General features: G+C 43.0%; 1 protein-coding gene across 3 annotated transcripts in view; it reads right to left on the bottom strand.

Moving 5' to 3' along the window:
• Positions 1-8,092, bottom strand: part of PRKG2 (protein kinase cGMP-dependent 2) — a 37,777-nt gene extending 29,685 nt beyond the window's left edge. For 2 of the 3 annotated variants that reach the window (XM_074903843.1, XM_074903844.1), the window contains exons 1-2: positions 8,013-8,085; positions 7,574-7,949 (exon numbers count right to left, since the gene is read on the bottom strand). In XM_074903843.1, the coding sequence (XP_074759944.1) occupies positions 7,574-7,949; positions 8,013-8,085 (449 nt within the window). Of the gene's footprint in view, positions 1-7,573 lie in introns of all 3 variants that reach the window. The other variant, XM_074903842.1, reaches the window with a different exon arrangement.
• Between the last annotated feature and the right edge of the window lie 12,046 nt (positions 8,093-20,138).

Here is a 20,138-nt window from a genome sequence, read left to right as displayed (position 1 = left end):
AAGTATAAAAAAAACGCTGTTTTTTTGAACTCGGTGTGCGTGTGGCAGAGTTGCAGCTCTCCATGCACCCAGCGCTGCTTTGCCTATTGCTTCCCACCCTAAATAGATTGAACCCAAATAAAAATATATATATTTTTATAAAAATTGGCTTGGTCTGATTATAACAGCATGATCAGGACACAATCACAAGGTCAGCTTGCAAAGTACCTGTTGGACGATTGTCCCAAAATTCACAAAACAAGTCCAGTTTTCAGGAGAGGTGTGTGTGGAGGTGGAGGGTTACTGCTGATCCCTCCCACACTGCTCTTTGCCTGCCATCCACCTCCCCACAAAACTCCTCTGACCTCTGCTGTGCCCATGTCCTTTGCACAGATGACAACAGCAGCATAAATGCCCCTACCTGAGTAAAAATCCTCTGCTAGTACCAGTCTGCTCATGTGGGATGCCCAATATAATCTGTCTCTTTAAGAATGACCAGACATAAGAGAATCTTCCCAAAGCAGGCCTTTCCTCTACTGCTTTTAGGAATGTTTAAGGTATAATCAGAAGTAAAAATATAGCACAAAAGCTTGTGGATATAGGTATGCAGCCATTAGTGCTGACCTCTTTGCTTTCTGAAATTCAGCATTCAGGGAAATAAAACGTATATTATCCTGCACTTTGATGATGCTATAGCAAACTACGGCCATCATACCATTGTTTTGTTAAAAAGTCTTCAGAAAAGCTTCAGGGCATCTGTAAAAGTCAGAAAAAGGCAAGTAAAGTAGGCACGTCAGTGATCAAGGACTAGTCTGTCAGGGCCCTGGGTGCAGTAATGGGCCTTAACTACCGTGACCAGCCTCACTTGAGACCCACCACCCATGCATCCTCTGCCCATTGGCCTGCATACTCTATTTAAGCTCAGGTCTGGACAGCTTGCCAGAGCGATGTTATGTAAATAGTTGATGCTGGTTTTGTCTTCTGGATGGGTATTGGCCCAATATTATAACTACTTTGTTTGTACCTCTTGGTGAAAGCTTACATCTCATTGATCTCTTCTTCTGTGGGATTCCTGGTGGACCCTGCTACCACCACCCTGCTCTACCTACCCTGTCCAGACCTTGTGGGATGGTGCCCTGGTTAGTTAGTCTGTGCTGTAGTGACCCATCAGTCACTTAAGTGGAGCAGCCCTGTTCTTGCTGCTCCCTGAGACAGAGCCTCTGCATCATTTCCTGCAGTATTAAATGCATATAAGTGAGTGAGTTGTAAAGAATTGTAAAGACAAGCATAGCTGCTGGTGGAAGAGTCCCGTGGTTGGATTTTGAGAAAATGAAGAAAAATCAACAGTGGATGAATCCAGTAACAACGACTTGAATTCAGTAATAATGATTAACCAACTGAGACAAAGTGGCTATGCATACAGACTGAACAATCAGTTTTGATTGACTTGCATATGTTCTGGGTCAAGGGCTTCCTATAAAGTAGTGCCTTGGATCCATGTCAGAAATGAATGCAATTAACTGCTGCACTGATGGAGCTTTAATGCACCTACTGAGAAGTCTTCTTTTATTGCTGAAGTGAAAGATGAAGTCTGCCTTTAAGTCCCCATGTTCCTAACGTGCACCTGCAAGGAAGCTGCATAACAAAATAAACACCTTAACAGCTTTCTAAGGTATTTAAGGTCCACGCTTGCTTGTATTCATAAAACAATGCAAGGTTATCATCAAAACTAGGTTATGTGGGAAAATCTCCTGAAGGAAAATCTAGGAATGAACAGTTAAGGCAAGTAAGCAGACTTACAATGTTACTAGCCATATAATGACTGAAAATAAGTAAAGGTAATGAGATGAGGCAAGAAAAATTAAATCAAGTAGCTATGGTGAGGATTGTGTTTAGAAATAGATATCATAAATTAGCTTCTGCTGAAGGCAACAGGGTTATTAGAATATAAGCTCTAACTGTTTTCTACTAAAAACAACCCTGCTTATTTAGTTCGCCCTGGCCTGCATCATGCATACAACACTGCAATAAAATACAGTAATGGCTCATAAACTGATACTTAAAATATGCACTAAAGCTTCCAGAACTACAGAATAGGAGTGTATGCTGTCCTCAGAAAGCGCAGTTTACCACAGAGCAAAGGACACATGAGTATCATAACCACGGTGCAGGCTCTTGAATCAGTTGCTCATTTCATGGGCATCCAGCACAATATCTAACAGTTTTCTCTCCATTGTTTTCTTCAGCCTCTCCTATAACAGCCCCACTTTTGAGAACTGCTGCTGGAAGCAACTAGATGTCCTGAAAGGACAAAAGTCATCTAATGCTGTAATTGTGTCAGTCAGGAATATTAATAAAAGGCTGAAAAGTGGGTGCGCAGCTCCACACAACTGTTCTGTGTTGTGGTATTTCTTGGTCCCCACACTGGTAGGACTTTTCTTCACTGCCTGGGGCCAGCTTTGCCATAGCATCCTTCTCCAGGCTTTGTTTCCCTCCCTGCTATTAACTGTTGTGGAAATGTTCCCCCTACCCCTTTCAATACATTCCCAGTCAACCCCTAGAAATAGCACTTGACACTCTAAGAAGGGCTTTTGTGAAAAGGATTGGGAATTTATTCCCATCATAAGATAGAAGATGTCAACTCACAGGTACAAGGGTAGAACATATACTTTGCAGAGCAATACATTCTCTTTAATATACCTTTCTGCTACTAATGAGAGATTTTTGGTTATCTGCTGGCATTGACTGGTAATCAATGGCAAATGTCAAGATAGTTCTCAGCCAACCAATAATGGCTGATAACAACTGGGTCATGATCCTGAGCCCATAACAGGAAGGGACTTGATATAGGCAGCTTAAATGCTGCTGATGGTGATAGCATGCTCTGGAAGGACACAGGAAAATGGAGAACCAAGTCCTATAGGTATTGAGACACCCAGATTCTTAACCCTGCAAAGGGTAAGAGATTCAAAAGTTTTCCATTTGAAAGACTTGTTTGAGAGATCTGCTCTCATATACCATGTTCAAATTCTAAAATCTTCAGCCTTTAGTTAAATTTTCAATGTTTGAACTTCCATTTAGGAAAAACTCATATTTTTGGAAACTGAGATGGATTTATCCAACCAGCTTAAGAGATGAAATATATACATGAGAAAACATCCACTCCTATGGGACAGATCAAAAACCACTGAAAGCTTCTCAACTTTTATTAAAATCATTCATGCTGAGATACCCCAAACAAAAGCATGGCACTTAAAACCCTGCTTAAAAGAATGGCATAAAATTGTGCATAAAATTGGTTTTACAAATGTTTCTAAAAGGGACTGGTAACACTCTGGACTCAATGCAAATTCCAGAACAAAGCATGGAGCTTCCCTTCCTTCTGGAATAGCTCCTTTCAAAATAGCTCCTTTTGCAAGTACATAGCAACACTGTGCAGTTGTCTTACACAGAAGTGGAGCTGGCTGCATTAAGTCCTCTCTCTGTAAAGGGGAGGCAGCTAGTTACTACTTATATCAGCAACTCTAAACACTTCTGGAGACACTGTGAGGCTAAAGGATCAGTACTTTTTAATCACAGGGGACAGAATTCTGTAAACAGTAAAGGTCAGACTTTGTCCTTACATGTATGCCAACTGTTTGATTTTGACCTGCTACAGTATTTACAGCCCACATAAGGAAACTAAATGTTTGCACCTTCCAGCAGTTGGTTGTCTCAAGAGCAAGGTGATGGTGCCTTAAACAACCGCATGTGTATCACAGGCTTATCTAACTGAGATGCATAGTAGTGCTATGTCTAAAACAGTTTTGTGGTGGTTTTTTTGCATCTGTTTGCTTCCAAAGTATTTGGAAGATCAAACAATACTTTGGCCACTATCACATTAAAACATGTATCTGCCCTCCCCCCCCGCCAAGTCTGAGCAAGATCTTTCACTATTACTTGATTTGTTGGAGAAAGCATAAGTTCTTCCCGCTGTGACTATAACGTATGTTAGCTTATAAAATACATTTTCTATAAGGGTAATTTTAAAAAGTATTCTGTCCAGGTCTGAGTTGTAATAGAGCAGTATCTAATGTTGAACTGGCTGTGGCAGGAAAAAAATGTTAACTTGCAAGTGACAAATACTTTGAGTATGATCTTCAAGAATTTATCAATTGATTATGCCATAGGAATTGAGGTTTCATTAGTATCTTTCATACGTATTAACCCAAGTCACCCATACATGCTGTACTGTAGTCTTTCAAAGACTTAAGACTTTGAACAAAGTCACTTTGATCACTTCAAAGCAGATGACAAGTACCCGTTAATAAGACAGATTTAAGTTTCAGAAACTTAGCTAAAGGTTCAAAGACATGAACTCTTGGACATGGTCTAAGCTATGTGCAAATCCAAAACTAGTCTGACCTGTCTTTTACATGACTAGTTAGCTTAAAAAGAACATTAATACAAAGCATCACTAAAAATAAATGAACAACAACAACAAACCCCACCTACTGTAATGCAAATAAAAGACCATGTTCTGCTATTTAATTGTCTCCCTGACTACATGCTCTTGGACCTACATGTAAAACACAGGAAGACTGCCATTTTATTTCCTACTAAAGCTGGAAAACGGTTAATTGCAGAAAATTAAGTTTTAAAACGCTAGGTAAAATATGAAGTTGAAGATAAATTAATTATTCTAAGAAAATAAACTTTCAATGTCTGGAACGATCTACTGAATACTTAGGATACCCTATAAATCACTTTTTCTTAATTCTAGCCCCTCTGATGATGTACTGCTATTCAAGAGGACTGTAAGATGATGGAGGAAAGGATGGGGGAATGGAATAATTTGGATTGGAAGGGAACTTAAAAGATCATCTAATACAGTGTTCCTGCCATAGGCAGGGATATCTTTCACTACTAGCCCAGGTTGCTCAAAGCCCTGTCCAACCTGACCTTGAACCCTTTCATGGAGGGGACAGCCACAGATTCTCTGGGCAGCTTGTGCCAGTGTCTCACCACACTCATTGTAAAAAAAGCTTCTTCCTTATATTGAGTCTAACCTACCCTCTTTCAGTTTAAAACTGTTGCCCCTGGTCCTGTCACTACAGGCCTAGGTAAAAAGTCTTTCTTATAAGCCCTCTTTATATATTGAAAGACTGCAATAAGGTGTCCCTAGAGGCTTCTCTTCTCCAGGCTGAACACCACCAACTCTCTCAGCCTTTCTTCATAGGAGAGATGCTCCAGGCCTCTGATGATTTTCGTGGCCCTCTTATGGACCTACTCTAACAGGTCTATGTCTTTCTTGTGCTGTGGACCCCAGAGCTGGACACAGCACTGCAGGTGGGGTCTCCAGAGCGGCACAGAGGGGGAAGATCACCTCCCTCAACCTGCTGGCTATTCTTTTTATGCAGCCCAGGATACGGTTGGCTTTCTGGGCTGCAAGCACACGTTGCCACCTCATGTTCAATTTAACATCCACCAGTACCCTCAAATCTTTTCCCACAGGGCTGCAGCATTTTTCTTCTATCATAATCCTGACTCCTATGAAAGATGTTTACATGAGCTCTTCAGTCAGTTGAAACTCATACACATGTTAAATTAATATTTTACTATTAAAAGTTGAAGATCTGGTTACATGTCCAAAATTGGTTTTACTTAGTTTCACACTGAAGCTTGAAGAGCAACTTCTTTTCTTGTATAGAACATGTGGCAAACTCTCTAATGCTAATTGCTCTGTCCAAGTTAGTACACTTCCTAGCACTAGATAATCAAACAAATTATGAGTTCCACTTCACTCTCAAGCTACTTACTCTAAGGACAATAATTATCAGACAAATCCAAGTTTAATGGCCCTTGTTGCAGACAAGAATTTAAATGAAAATTCAAGACTCTGCAAGTACCAAAGAGAAGAAAAAAAAAGTTACAAACAGAATCATAGAAAAGCTGGAAATGGTGGGAAGAAGAGCAGAGGATGGCGTGTCTTACAGCCAGTACAGTGCATACTTAAGCAGTCAGTTGTTTCCATAGGAGTAAATATAAAAACAAATTTAGGAATGGTGTGTTCTAAATTGTTATGAATCTACGGGAGCCTTAGCAGTAATAGTGACAATCTCTGAAGCAGATTTTAAGAGATGACAGGAGGGAAAAGTAAGAGAACTTCTCCTGTATCCCATTATGTTACACTAAATCTTTTAGAAAGACAAGAAAACATGGCATACAACAAAAACAAAAATGTTTTTAGAAGTGCTGAGCCACTGAATCAAGAAGGAAAAGTTCCAGCTCTGTCTCTATCACATGATCAGCATTACATTTGGGTTACTTAAGCTGCAATATTTGGTTTTGTTCTGAAAAACAAAGTCTGTGTTGCATCAGCTGGCTCTTCTTTTCGGTTCGCTCCTCAGTGCTGCTACAATTCTTTCTCTGAAAGCACCCTAGAAATCCATCTGGTAGATTGCAGTACAAGGATCATGCCAAGGAGAAGATAAGTAATTACAAAAGGAACACTCCTAAAGAAAACAGGTATTTAAACTGCCCAGGTACTTGTGATAAAATACAGTTCCCTCACTCTGGAAAAACACTGCTAGCCAAAGATTTCTGCTCCTTATAGTGACTCAGGCAGCCTTTCTGGTTCACAAAACTGCCTCTAATGTGCAATGCTGGACATGATGGATGAGAAATCAAGTCTGATAACTCTCAGGTCTACTACAGTACAGACTCAAATACATCATGAATTCTTAGGAGAATAATAAAGCTCCCCACAAATCTGAAGCACTTAAGCTGCTGGCTGAAGTCCAGATAGATTCTGGCTACCACCATGTTAACAGATACTAAGGTTATGTCTACACTGCAAGATAAAAGAGGGTCTAAGATATGTTCAAGGATACCAGTCTGATACCTCTGTCTACAAGGTCAGCTGTGACCACAGATATTTCTGGCTTTTGCAGTGACTAGAAGTATAATTGGATTCCAAGAGGAACAAATAAAATAAGGTTTCTACACCATGACTATCAGAAGCTGGAGAGCAGGAGGAAGCTGCTAAGAGGATAATCAAAAACATTTAATTATATTTTGCACCAGACTGAGTTGAAACTGGGCTAACAAACTTTGTACATAGCTCAGAATCAGTGTCCACATTACATCTGAGAGAGCTGAGCTGGGGCCACTTGCTCCTTCCCAAGCCTTTCACGATACAGGAAAATGAATCTGAATGCATGGGAAGGCATCCGGCCTTCTGCTCATCAGTGCTCCACAGTATAGCTTAAGCTGCAAGCACTATGCAAACCTAGACCTGAGAAGAGGCTTAGGTTCTGCTTAGCTGGCAGTACAAGATAAATCCCAAAAAGACTCTAAGAGTCTTCTCAACCAAAATACAGAGGCTACCCACCATTCTTCATCTGAAGTCTGTGGGACACAGATGATTCTTGGTTAAAGTTACATACAAACTCAACCATCATCTAACAACCACAGTGACAAACCCATATAAAAAAGATGGAGACTTTAATCTTTACTAAATCTTTACTAAATCATTTTCATGAGGAGAGGATATAATTGTGATAAAAGTAATATCCTTGTAACAGAGCATATAATCCCCTTGAAATGAGCTCACCTGGAATCCTTTCGAACTCTTGCTTTTTCAAAGGAAAACGTAGCTTGCCTGTTCAGATCATACAGCCATGTTGTGGGCTCTGCGGACACACCTTCCTTGGCTCTTCTCCGCCTATTGGCAGTGTCTTGTATCCTTGAAGCCTCTTTAAGTGGAGAAGGCTGAAGAGAGTGCTCTCCTTGAGTGCTAACAACATCCTGCAGCTTGTTCAACTGTATACACTTGTTCTGAAGTTCCTTGGTGAGTTCTGCTATGACCTTAGTCCGCATAGCCAGCTGTTCCTGAAGCTCAGCAACATGACTTTGACCCTCTTGCAACTCTTGATCTTTCCTCTTCAGCTCCTTTTCCAGTTCAAGCAACCTGCTGCAAAGGACATCAGCTTGCCCATTGATCATACTGATGCCTGGACCTGGGTACTTCAAAAAGTTATGGTTGCCAGCACAGCCAATAGAGAGGTTTGCTACATGTCTATCCAGCCGCTTCAGATGCTTGGGTTTCATTGACCCATTCCCCATTTTGTCCAGACACCTAGGTGGGAAAATAAATTTGCAGTTTTATTGCATTCCCCAGCAAGAAGAAAAAAAATAATTCATTGAATGGTAAGTAATGAACTTAGTATTTAATGTGCATCTGCATTTGAGATATACAACTATAGTAAATATAGTTGATTGCTCCATCCTTTCTAGTCCTGAAAGTCAGAAGAGTAAAGGGCAAAAAGAAGAGGTAGGTAGGTTGATGGATACAAAGCAAAAGGTCCGATGTGAGTTGAAAAAGGGTTATGTAAGTTTCTATCAGCTTAACGAAGACAGAACCAACAGCAGGAAGGAGAAAAGCTTATGATGTACTGCTGAAGCAAGAAAATTGTTAGAAGCAAAAAAAAAAGTTGAGTCACTTCCCCATTGAGGAATAATTACTGAGTACACAGATTAATTTAACCAGTGGGTGCATATCTCCCTGTCATAAAGCATATGTGGTTATCAAACATATGTGTTAATACTAATTTAAAAAAAAAAAAAAACAAACCACCCCAAACAGCTTTAAGGGTTATGATCATAAAAGAACAGTCATACTGATCAGAACAGGGGTCTGGCTAGCTTGTAAACTGTCTCCAACCACGGCCATAAGGAGATGCCCAGGAAAGGTTATCAACAAAATGAGCATATAGGCTGCTTGACTAAAATTCAGATTTCCTGAGCCTGATATGCTTTATTGAATCCTCGATGGATCTCTAATCCTAGAGATCTTTAACCCCTGTAAACTTTGTATCTGCTGACCCTGGCAGGACCCTAATGAGGAGTTGCACAGGACTGCTTCTTGCTTGATAATTACCTCCTTTTATTGGAAGAAACAAATACAAAGCCAGGGATATCAAAGTTAGGAAAAGCTAGTTTCAGAAAGATTTATCTCTATTAATCTTTTCTATACTATTTTGTAAATTTTTGTCCTACCTCTCTGCCTTGAACGTGCACCTGAATTCTTTCCAGAATGACAAGTCCTAGCTTACTTGGTCCTTATACAGACATCACTCCAAAAGTTTGACCAACCTTGCAGTCTTTTGCTGATTCAGGGCAGCACAGAGTTAGGCCTAATTTACTCCTACCAAAAGCAGGTAGCTGGCACTGTTTCTGCATCTCTCTTAATCCTTTAAAATATTTGTTAGTGTAACAGAACCTACATTAAGGAATCACCTTTTATGGGAAATTAGCCCTGTCCGCTGTCTGTTCATGAAAAGTGACCAGGAAAAAAAAAAAAAAAAAAGAGCTTGGACTCCTGTTAGAACACCTATGTTCCAAGCACTTGTTGCAACTAGCAGCCTTCAGTAGATTTGCAGTGACTCACCTTCTTCCCTTAACACTATCTTTGGCATATTTTATTGTATCATTTGAAGAAGAGCAAGGAAGAAGTGCCTGCTGCTTAGGTCAGACTATATTAAATGAAAAAGTTGAGGGCAGAAAAAAACCTAACGTGTTGCTTTTGTGAGCCTAGTGTTCAACAATCACTGTACCCCAGAACTAATCTTGGGGAGCAATGCCGCCTATAAATCCCATCTGTCAGCCACAACAGTATCAGGTTACAGTTTTGTTTAGTTGAAGCCTAAAGGGACCTCCATCAAGAGAAAAGGAATGAGCTTAGGGCTGTGTGATCCAGGCCTTAGCACCACACAGGGCTTTTCCCAAAATCCCTGCTCAGGCTCTTGAAGAATCTTGCTCAATTGTATTCTGCTATTGGAGAAGACCACAGCACAGGAAATACTTGCCTTAGATGAAATAAAGAAAAAATTGCTTCCTCGGACTCTGATTTTGCCTCATCAATAAACTATTTTAATACATTTTATAAAAGTACTGTTGCACTAACCAGGCAATCATGCTGCTATTGTGATCAATCATCTGTAGGTCCAAAACAGCTGTTGGTCTGCCTCAGGAATGGAGTACAATTTTTTCAGGTTGAGCCCCAAGTGATGTGGTTTAATCTAATCTCTTCCATTTCATGGGCACTTGGTAAAAACATGCCCCTGACAAAGTACACAAGACAGTAAGAAATAAATTGGGAAGCTTCAGTAATTTGCTTTTACTGGCTAGTACAACCATACTTTTAACAGATGCACAATTCTGTTCTGGTTTGCAGCCTTCAATGGGTTAGAATTGAAATACTTGACAAGGTAGCTCACATTGTAAATCTAGTTTTTCTTAAAACAGTCTTTCTTCTCAACTCTGTCTCACTTATTGTGACTTTGCATATTTTATTTTTTTTTCCTGCAATTTCCTGGGTGCATTTTGACAGGTGGTGCTTCAGATCAATAACAGGGTAGTATGTCAGAAATAAAGGTAAACCTATACTGCATAGGAGAATTTAAACTAATTGCACATCAAGGTACTAAATCAAGTAACTCTGAAGAGGGACCTATGTATCACTGCATATGGCTAAACCAAAGATTTTAGATCAGCATGCAACCATATTTAAAAAAAACAAAACCATGAAACAACAATCAACCTAAACTAAATGTTACAAGCTGACCCAGCACTGAGGGATCTGGTGGAGTTGAGGATGGTCAGCTTGAGGTTAATGGTTGGACTGGATGATCTTCAGGGTCTTTTCCAACTGAGATGAATCTGTACTATGCAGGGTAAAAACAGAGATTACAGGAAATATGTCATCACACACAACACGGTGGCAACATCTGCTACTAGATGCAGCGGCAGTCACTGCATTTCAAAAAAAAAAAAAAAAAGGTATCACTGATATTTTAAAATGACCTTTATGGAAGGATAGGGCGACTACCCCAGGGCATAGAAAAACCTACTTTTTAGATTGTACCCAGTTACAGAACAGGTTTACTGTATAAAGAGACAATGATTAAAGTTCATAATATAACAACTGCACTAGAGTGAAAACGTTAGGAACTTCTGTCTTCCCACTGTATATGAACAGTAAATCACCAGCATAAGAGGCTGTGGGATCTGACAGATCCCGTTTCCACACGTGTGCCCTTTACTGGCTTATAGTGTGGGAAACTCATGGCCAAGAATAGAGCAGGAATCAAGAAAAGACTGACAGGTAATTCAGCATTACAGTAGCTAATTCTAACAGAAAACGTAAAACCTTCTGCCTCCAAGGTCTGACCGAGCGTTACCCGTTAGTAATGAGACGAAAAGCAAGATCAGAGCATGCTCTGTGTTTACTACAGGGCACTCCACACGCTCCCTCCGAGGGGTCTGCCGCCAGCAGGCACCGGGCGGACCCACCCCCCCGGAGAGAAGGGGATGCCCCCGGGGGTTGTTCCGGGGATTCCGCGCACGCCGGAGCTGCGGGCCCAGGCCGCGCCCCTCACAAACTGGGTGGACCGCAGGGGCGCGGGGTGCCGGCGCTGCCGGGCCAGCGCTTCCGCCGAGGCCCCCGCCCCATCGGAGCCCTGCAGCTCCTCCAGCCTCCCCGGGCGCAGCGCCCCGGTCTCGGCTTCCCCAGGTCCCCACATGCCGCCGCCTCCTCCTCCTCCTCCTCTCCGGTCCGTGTCCGCCCTCACCTGCACCGCGCTGGACTCACCCGGGGCCCCGAGGTAGGACGGGGTAGGGCGGCGGCAGGAACAGACCGACGCTCCCGCACTCGCTGCGGACCCGGGGCGGGCTGGAACGCCGCGGCCGGGAGAGGCGGAGGGGCAGAGTCCGCGGCCGCCCCTCCCTGCCCCCGCCCCGCTCCGTGCTGTGGGGGCGCCGCGCTGTCCCCCGCCCGGGGATAGGCGGGCGATGTTGGGCGCGGGGAGCCGCCGGTGCGGTGCCCGGGCTCGGCGGGGATGCGGATGCCGCAGCCCCGCGACACTTCGCGGAGAGGTAAATGCAGAGCCCGGCTCGGGCCACGCAGACAAGCGTTCCTACTGCTCGCCTTGCCCTGCGCTTCGGAGAGATCCTGGCTGGACTCTCGGGCCTACAGCTGAACTGCGGCAGAGATCCTGTAGCCCTTGCTCTCTCAGACTGACCTCCCGGCTCCTGCAAGGCACTTTCTTGTGTCCCAGGGCCCGTCCCCATTCCGCCTGGAGCGCCGTGGATCGCTCCAGAACGGAGCATTGCCCCTCTGTTCAACGTGGGCTCTTGGTAGAGTACAGGTTTTGCAAGGACTGTTCTCTCCTGGCACATATCTAACAGTGATCCAAAACAGCTGTCTTCAAATCAAGACCTAAACGGCCTGCCAGACCACGAGTGAAATGACAGTACAACAGCCAAAGAGCTGCATGTACAAGTCTCCTGCTGATACTGTCAAGCACATTTGGTCTAACCCCAACCCATAGCCTTTAGGATGCTGGCTCTCCAATTTTCTCCTCTACACTTATCCTCTCCTTTTGAGACTGTCTTTACATGCACCTCAAATCCTTTCTTGTCCCACTCACAAACTTAAAATTGCTGATCAAAAGTGCCAGCACGGGAGGACAAATAGCAAAGTTGGCCTCTGAGGTCTTTGCTGGTATCCCTCCTATGTGCAATTCCTGGCAGCACCACTAGTGAAAAATCTCTATCATCAAAAATTTTCACAGGTGTATCTGTGAAATAATTCAGGCAGCTCCATCCCACGCACCACTGTCAGTTTGCCTGCCTATAAATCTTCTTTTGGCTTCAACAGACCTCAGTGTTCAGCGTGGCTTCTGTAATCGCTGCCTATGCCTGTGACGCAGCTCAACAGGGACAGCCTGAGAAGGGCTGTGCATTCTTTTACTTACAATGGAGTTCTCAATTACAAAGGACAAAAGTATAAATAAATGTTGGCCACATATGTTCCACTGACTACTTAATACCTCAAAACACAAATGTTACAGTGATCAGAGAACATGTCCCAGCAACTGCTTATGCTCTTGGAAGCGACATTTCAGTCAGATTTCCTGAGGCATAAGGCAGTTTGTCAGCACCCTGTTTTACATAAGAAATGCAGTCAGGAGTCTGGAGACTGCTCCCTAATTGTGGTACACCAAGGCTGTACAGGGTCTTGGTCTTTGTTCATGAAGTGAAAAAGATAACGGGTACCCCCAGTTCACCTACCAGAAGCCTTCAGAAATTATTTTCTCACTAGCAGCTCGATAATCAGAAAGTACACAGCTACAGTTGATATATCCTCTCATTTAAACTCCTGGATAATAAGCACCACAACTGAGCTATTGCTGATGTGGGTTTAAGGGCAAGTCTCATTTCTGCTGAAGTCAAAGGGTGAATTTTCATTTAACTTGTTACAGTTTTTTTGGTACTGTTCATGGTGTGCAAATTACAACCCAAGAGATGTGAGCAGCACACACATTAAGGATGTTATCAACCAAGATTTCTGGTAAGGAAAACACAGATAACAAAGCACAACTAAGAGAGTTAAACTGGGGTTTATGGAAAAATCAACTAACCAAAAAAACCAATGATGTAACACTCAGCACTCTCTCCTCTACTTTCATCTCAAATGCCCAAAGAAACAGCCCTGCTCTAGGATTTTTAAAAGTGAGTGGCAAAAATTGAGCTCATAATAAATTGAGACCTATGTCATCTATCAGCTGCAGTGACAGCCTCAGAGCAATCCTCAACACACTTCTACACATGCTGCAGCTGGAGTGTTGGGCACAGGCACATTGATTTCACAGTGTCACATACTTTCAACACCATGGCAAAACCTACCCAAGGCAGGACCATGAAAGAAATGGTCTTGGTGCTCTGTTGAACCAGGAGGTAGGAATTTCTCCTGTTTGCACAGCACATAAGCTTTTGTAGGAATTTGACAGGGAACACACTTGTGTACAGCTACTATATACTTCATTATCAGCAGACTCAGTCAAGAGGAAGGCCCTCCTGATGTCAAGAAGTTAAAAATCTGCAAAACTGGACAACCATGATGGGTCTAAGATCATTACCATGAGAATAGGTAGTTCTTAAAATTAATTTCTGCAAGTACATTCCTTAAAGCTAGCTATTGTTCAAGCAGGGACTGCAACAGGATATAAGACTAAATGGTAACTTAGTGGTAGCTGATAGGATGAAGGTCTAACCTCTAGTTACCTTTGATAATTATAATACTAAAAAAACACACCTCCAGGAGAGGACCTTACATGTAAATACAGGACCACCTTAGTATGAGATGGATGTTTAAGAAAGCATTGAAGAAATAAGCACCAGTAACTAATTCTGTCTTTTCATGTAATTTTTCCATTGTCATAATTTTATATAAAAGACTACATTTGCACCCCAGAGTCTGTGCTGTCTGCATTAGATGCCTAGCAGCCTATTCTGCAGAATAGCAATGAAAGACAAATATCTCAACTCAGTGGGTTGATTGACACCTTGCACACCAGGTGAAGAATCCAGATTTAGGGCAACGCTCCTGTGCTTGTTGCTGCACAGGCGTAGAATAAACAACAGTTCCTATTTTAAGAGTTTGCAATTACAATAGACAAGATGAACAAGGAGGGTGGAAGGACAGTTCTGTACAGAGAAAGAAAAAAGTTGCTCAAGGTCACACAGAAACAACTTGCAAATCTCTGAAAGAGACAGGCTGTCAGGGCCCTGAGGGCACTAATAAGCCTTAATGGCCTTGATCAGCCCCACCTGGGGTCTGCACCTACACCCACTTGCCAGGAGCTCTATTTAAACTCAACCCAGAGGGTTTTATTCTTATTTCAGGTATAGTGGTGTAGCAGTAGTGGTCTTCATTTTAGTTTAGCTTAGTTTAGCTATAACCAGCTATTAAGGTCCTTGATCCAGACTTCAGTCTGGCTTGATCTTAGGCCTTGCTATCTGAGTAGAAACATGTGTGGCAATGTGACAAGGATATTTTAGGACAAGAGGTAATGATCTCAAGCTGTGCTAGGGAAGGTTTAAACTGGATGTTAGGAGGTATTTCTTTGCAGAAGGGGTTGTTGGGTGTTGGAATGGGCTGCCCAGGACAGGGGGGGAGTCCCCATCCCTGGAGGGGTTGAAGAGTTGGGCTGACCCAGCGCTGAGGGATCTGGTGGAGTTGGGAACTGTCAGTGGTAGGTCAATGGTTGGACTAGATAATCTTCAAGGTCTTTTCCAACCTAGGTGCTTCTGTGATGAAACTTGATCTTAATTCTAACTTGTGAAATTAGTTTCTAGCTTAACCTTGGACTGCATCACCATGATGTTTCTTTATGATCTTGACTCTTGGTTGGGCTGGCTATGATCTCTGGCTCTGCTATCTCACTCAGGTACTGTGGGAGTGGGCCCTGGTCAACAAGGCCCTTGCCTTGCTAGCTGTGTGATTTCTGTGCCTGTTTTACCCTCCTGGTTCAACTTTCCTTAACAGCCTTTCTTTTGCTGTTCTTTAATGCATCAGACTACATTAGACTATAGTCTTCTGTTTTATACATAACTGCAGCCACCTGTAGAAGCCAGAAATCAGTTATCCAAGAACAACTTTGTCTGAACTGTCTACTAATATTTCCATGTAATACTGGAAGGAGCTTACTACCAGTTTCAAAACCTATAAAGTAAAAAGATATTATGAAGACAAAGATGGAGGATGGGTGGTACAGAGAACTAATCTGGTAAAAAAAAAATCCTTCAGAGATCACAGAGCTGGCCCCAGAAATCCTAAGCTGCCCTATTCTAAAAATTCCTTAGATATATTAGAGATGTTTTTCTCAGAACTTGTTTCAGGGTAGCAATGTGTCTGGGTTACAGTTAGGGATGCTTTGGTCAATCTAGACTAGAACTTCATTGGATACTAGTTAGGTTAAAAACCTGGAAAACTTGGTACTTGTTCTGGTTTTATTGTGGTTTGGTTTGTATTGGTCTTTTTTCTCTTTGAGCAGGTTAGTATGAGTGCACTACAGCCCAGGATTTTTTGGTAGATGCTGTACTGTGGCATCACCTGCTCGTAGGTGATTTGCCTCCCCTGAAAGCCACCAAGGAACACACAGCTTTCTATGCCAGAACAGATGGAAACTGATGAAAAAGCTGGAGCTTGAAATCAGCACTCCAGGCTGTCGAGTTCAGCAGTCACAAAAAGATTTTGGGCCAGCATGAAGCTGAAGAAACTGAACAGAGCCTTTTGCAGCTATGTTAGTGGAAGCTGGTTTACCAGGAGGTGGGTCCTTTCAGAAAAACTGTAACTGCATTCATGGCTCAAACATGTTTTCATGGAGAATGAAGAAAGAAGATTTTTCTTCTAACAGAGGGATTTCTTTCCCTTCAGCACAGGAATATCAAGCAACCTCACAAATTTAAATATACTACAGCATCATATATTTTCTGCAACTCTAATGTGCTGAATGAGCAGCTGTGCAATGTGCAGTATGAGTCCTGGGTCCAAATAAATGTCTTACATCTGACTTAAGAGGCTGTGATTTCTTAAAAGGTAAGGTGGAGGGCTGCACCCCACCCAAAGGTGCTCCTGGCTAACTGTGACAGCAGTGATGCATGGGAATCAGCTGGAAGACCTGTTGGAGGAAACTGAGAAGGCAAAGGGAATGGCCACCATGGGAAGTGCATATGTGTGGGGGAAAGGAGAAAAAGAGACTTTAACCAGACCTGCAGATGTCAGTGGGCCTTTGTAATGAAGCAGGTAGTGATCTGTCAGCCTCCCCTGAGGACCTAAAGAGGAGAACATGGACATAGCAAATCCCTCCACTGTTTCTAGTTGTCCTAGGGCATTCATAGAGTTCCTCTAAGCTGCACAAAACCTCTGAATCTCCAGCAGGGATATGTGCTGACAGACAGCCTGGAGAAGCAAAGGGTGCAGGAGGGAAGCATCAGCATACAGAGTCAAGAAGCATTGCCATGCCTTCTCACAATAAAAACATGAAGGAGCCAAAACCGCTCTGAAGTAACTCAGCTCTTGCTTTCTGTTCTTTCCTGGACAGTATGTATTGAAAGAAAAAGCTGTAGAATCATATTGCACAAGCCCTGTAGTCTCTAATTCCCATGGTCTTCTCTGAAAACTGCAGGGGCAGCAATAAACCTACAAAGAACAACAGGAGTGTCCTGTTGGTAACTGTTTCCATTTATATTGCTGTCTCTTAACAAGAAATAGATGAGACATACATTGCCATGAAGTATCAAGGAGCAGGATCTTGAAAACATGGGGCTTTAGATTATGCCTTGCTGCTGCAGAGTTCATGTTTTGAAGCTGAGCAAAATTGATGGTATTAAATGGTTTTGGTTTTCTTGTAGAAGGGAATCAAATAGGTAGGGATTACAAAATAACAAGGCTGCTTCTTTTATGCTTTGGGAAATATTTCTGTATTCTAAGAGTTTTGCTCTTTATTTTGTGCCTGTTGAATCAGTAATCTAGAAGATTCACTTCTATCTGAAACATGACACACTCACTTGCCCACTGTAATCCCAGGAAGAGTGTTTTATTTTGGGTTGGTCCCTTCTCCCCCCCATATTAAAGGTTTTTTGTGGGGATATTTTTGTGATTTTGACTCATCTAGAACCTCAGGGCACTGACCATCTTTGGAGCAGACCCATAATTAAAACCCAACCAAACAAAGAAACATTGTTTGAAAGCTAAAGCATATATATCATCTAAGTTCTACTGCTGTGAAGAAAAAAAAAAAGAAAATATGATTGGAAGGATTAAATTTATACGTACTGTATCATCACTGATTTCAGGGGCTGTCTGGCTTTAATGGTCTGCCTCATTTCCTTAAGCATAAAAACTTTGTCAAGTGAAATGGTCAAATGACGCTTAAGCTTTCCTGAGGTCGTACCACACTCAAAAGTCCATTTTCCTATTTGTTTGCTTTCAAACCAGAACTTGTCAGAGACCTGAGATCAGAATTTCAGACAGCACAGCTGTTCTCTCTCTTGGCTAGAAATAAAGGCAAAGTCATAACCCCCACATCTGAAATAATAAAAGGTCTGGTACCTGACATGTGAATAGGGAGCACAGCCACATTAATTATCAGCAACTTCAGGATATACTTTAGTCTCTTGAAAGCAGCAAATAACCCAAGTGGGCAATGGGAAATTTGTAGTAAATAAAAATTTTGAGTTTTTATTTAGAAGCCCCAGTGCTTTACCATCACGGATATGCTCCAAGACACTGTCCCCAGCATACTCGAGAGCCCTCAGGCTGCCAGGCTCCCCAGGGTGTGTACTGTGCATGGATGGACTGGTCCATGCTGTTCTGCCAAAATCCATGGGCTGAAAGAGGTAGGTGCACAAAGAGCAGCAAGAAAGCAAGTGGAAGGGAGACAACCTAATGTATGGGTGCTTTCTCCACTTCAACTATATCAACCAAACATCCTTCAACCAAATTCAGCCAAGTGAGACAAAAAATACATTAATTCTGTTACAGGGATCACTCTAAACTGGAAGACATGGGCAGGGATGGAGTCCTGAAAAGGCAATTGACACTAATTATTAATCTGTCTTATAGTAGCCTCCCACAAGACCTAGAGCATTTACAGCCCCACTTCTGCTTGCAGCTTTGTAAATATGGCCAAAGTTTTATCTGTGTACAAAAATTCAAGAGAGATGCCTCCTCCTCAATGATCCTGCAGTCTATGCAACCAGGACACACCAGTGCTGGTGGGGACAAAGGAAAGGGCAGAAAAGTAGTCTTTTGGCCATGGCTGTCTGGCAGATCAGCGACAGTCCAGGTGTAGCACCCATGGCCTGATTGCCAGACACCCTCACGGTCCCACCACCACACACACCACGTCCCACGCCTCTCCTTGGAGAGAGATGGTGCTGCAGTCCTGGCTTGAGGCCGTGCTCACAGTAGCAGTTGTTCAGAGTGCAGCAAGTACCAAGAGAGATCCTGCTTTTCTTTCTGTCACCATTTGCCAGAAAAATCCTCCTGTTTTGCCTTGTAAGAAAGGCAACTTCTCATCCCCATAAAAAAATCACCAGGCAGAGCTCACTACAATTTTACCACCCCCCTTTATAATTAATTAACAGACTGAATGATGCTAATGCATCTTGAGCAGTCTCTTTCTGTGGATATGATAATAAAGTTTGTGGCATACAAAAGGGACTGTACAAGGGAAATGGCATTGTTTCTTAATTCCCAAACAGAAACCAATCATTTAATTACATGAAATAATGGATATTTATTTGCCATCTTTTCCTCAAATAATAAACAAGCATTTGAACACTGCCTTATTCACTGTCAGTTCACTCACCAGGCTATCTTCTACTGGGCCATAACTTACTCTAGCCAATAATTCTCCTGTCCTTGGAAACAAAAGCACAGCAAAGGCACATCTGGCAGCAGTTTGATAGGATGTCTGTACAGGAAAATTACGGAATCACAGAATCATTCAGGTTGGAAAAGACCCTTGGGATCATCAAGTCCAACCCTCAGCCTGACTCTACAAAGTTCTCCCCTACCCCACATTGCCCAGCAGCTCATCCAAATGACCCTTAAACACACCCAGGGATGGGGACTCCACCCCTCCCTGGGCAGCCTATTCCACTCTTTGACCACTATTTCTGTGAAAAATTTTTTCCTAATGTCCAGTCTGACCCTCCCCTGTTGCAGTTTAAAGCCATTCCCTCTTGTTCTGTCACTAATCCCCTGTGAGAAGAGACCAGCACCAACCTCTCTACAGTGTCCTTTCAGGGAACTGTAGAGAGTGATGAGGTCTCCCCTCAGCCTCCTCCTCCTCAAACTGAACAGCCCCAGCTCCTTCAATGGCTCCTCACAGGATTTATTCTCCAGGCCCTTCCCCAGCTTCACTGCCCTCCTCTGCCCTCGCTCCAGCCCCTCGAGATCTCTCTCGGATTGAGCTGCCCAAACCTGGACACAACCCTCCAGGTGTGGCTTCACCAGTGCAGAGCACAGGGGGACTGTCACCTCCCTACTCCTGCTGGTCACACTATTCCTAATACAAGCCAGGATGCCGTTGGCTTTCTTGGCCACCCAGGCACTCTGCTGGCTCATGTTCAGCTGCTTGTAAATTAGAACCCCCAGATACTTTTCTTCCAGACAGCTCCAGCCACACCTCCATGAGCCTGTAGCCATGCAGGGGGTTGTTGTGGCCCAAGTGCGGGACCTGGCACTTGGCCTTGTTGAAACTCATCCCATTAACGCTGGCCACCGATCCAATCTATCCAGGTCTCTCTGAAGTGCCTCCCTATCT

This window comes from Athene noctua, chromosome 4 (genome assembly GCF_965140245.1).
Source record: "Athene noctua chromosome 4, bAthNoc1.hap1.1, whole genome shotgun sequence".
In the NCBI taxonomy this organism is placed as follows: domain Eukaryota; kingdom Metazoa; phylum Chordata; class Aves; order Strigiformes; family Strigidae; genus Athene; species Athene noctua.
Note: the sequence above shows the minus strand (reverse complement) of the source record. Positions and strands in the feature narration are given on the sequence as shown.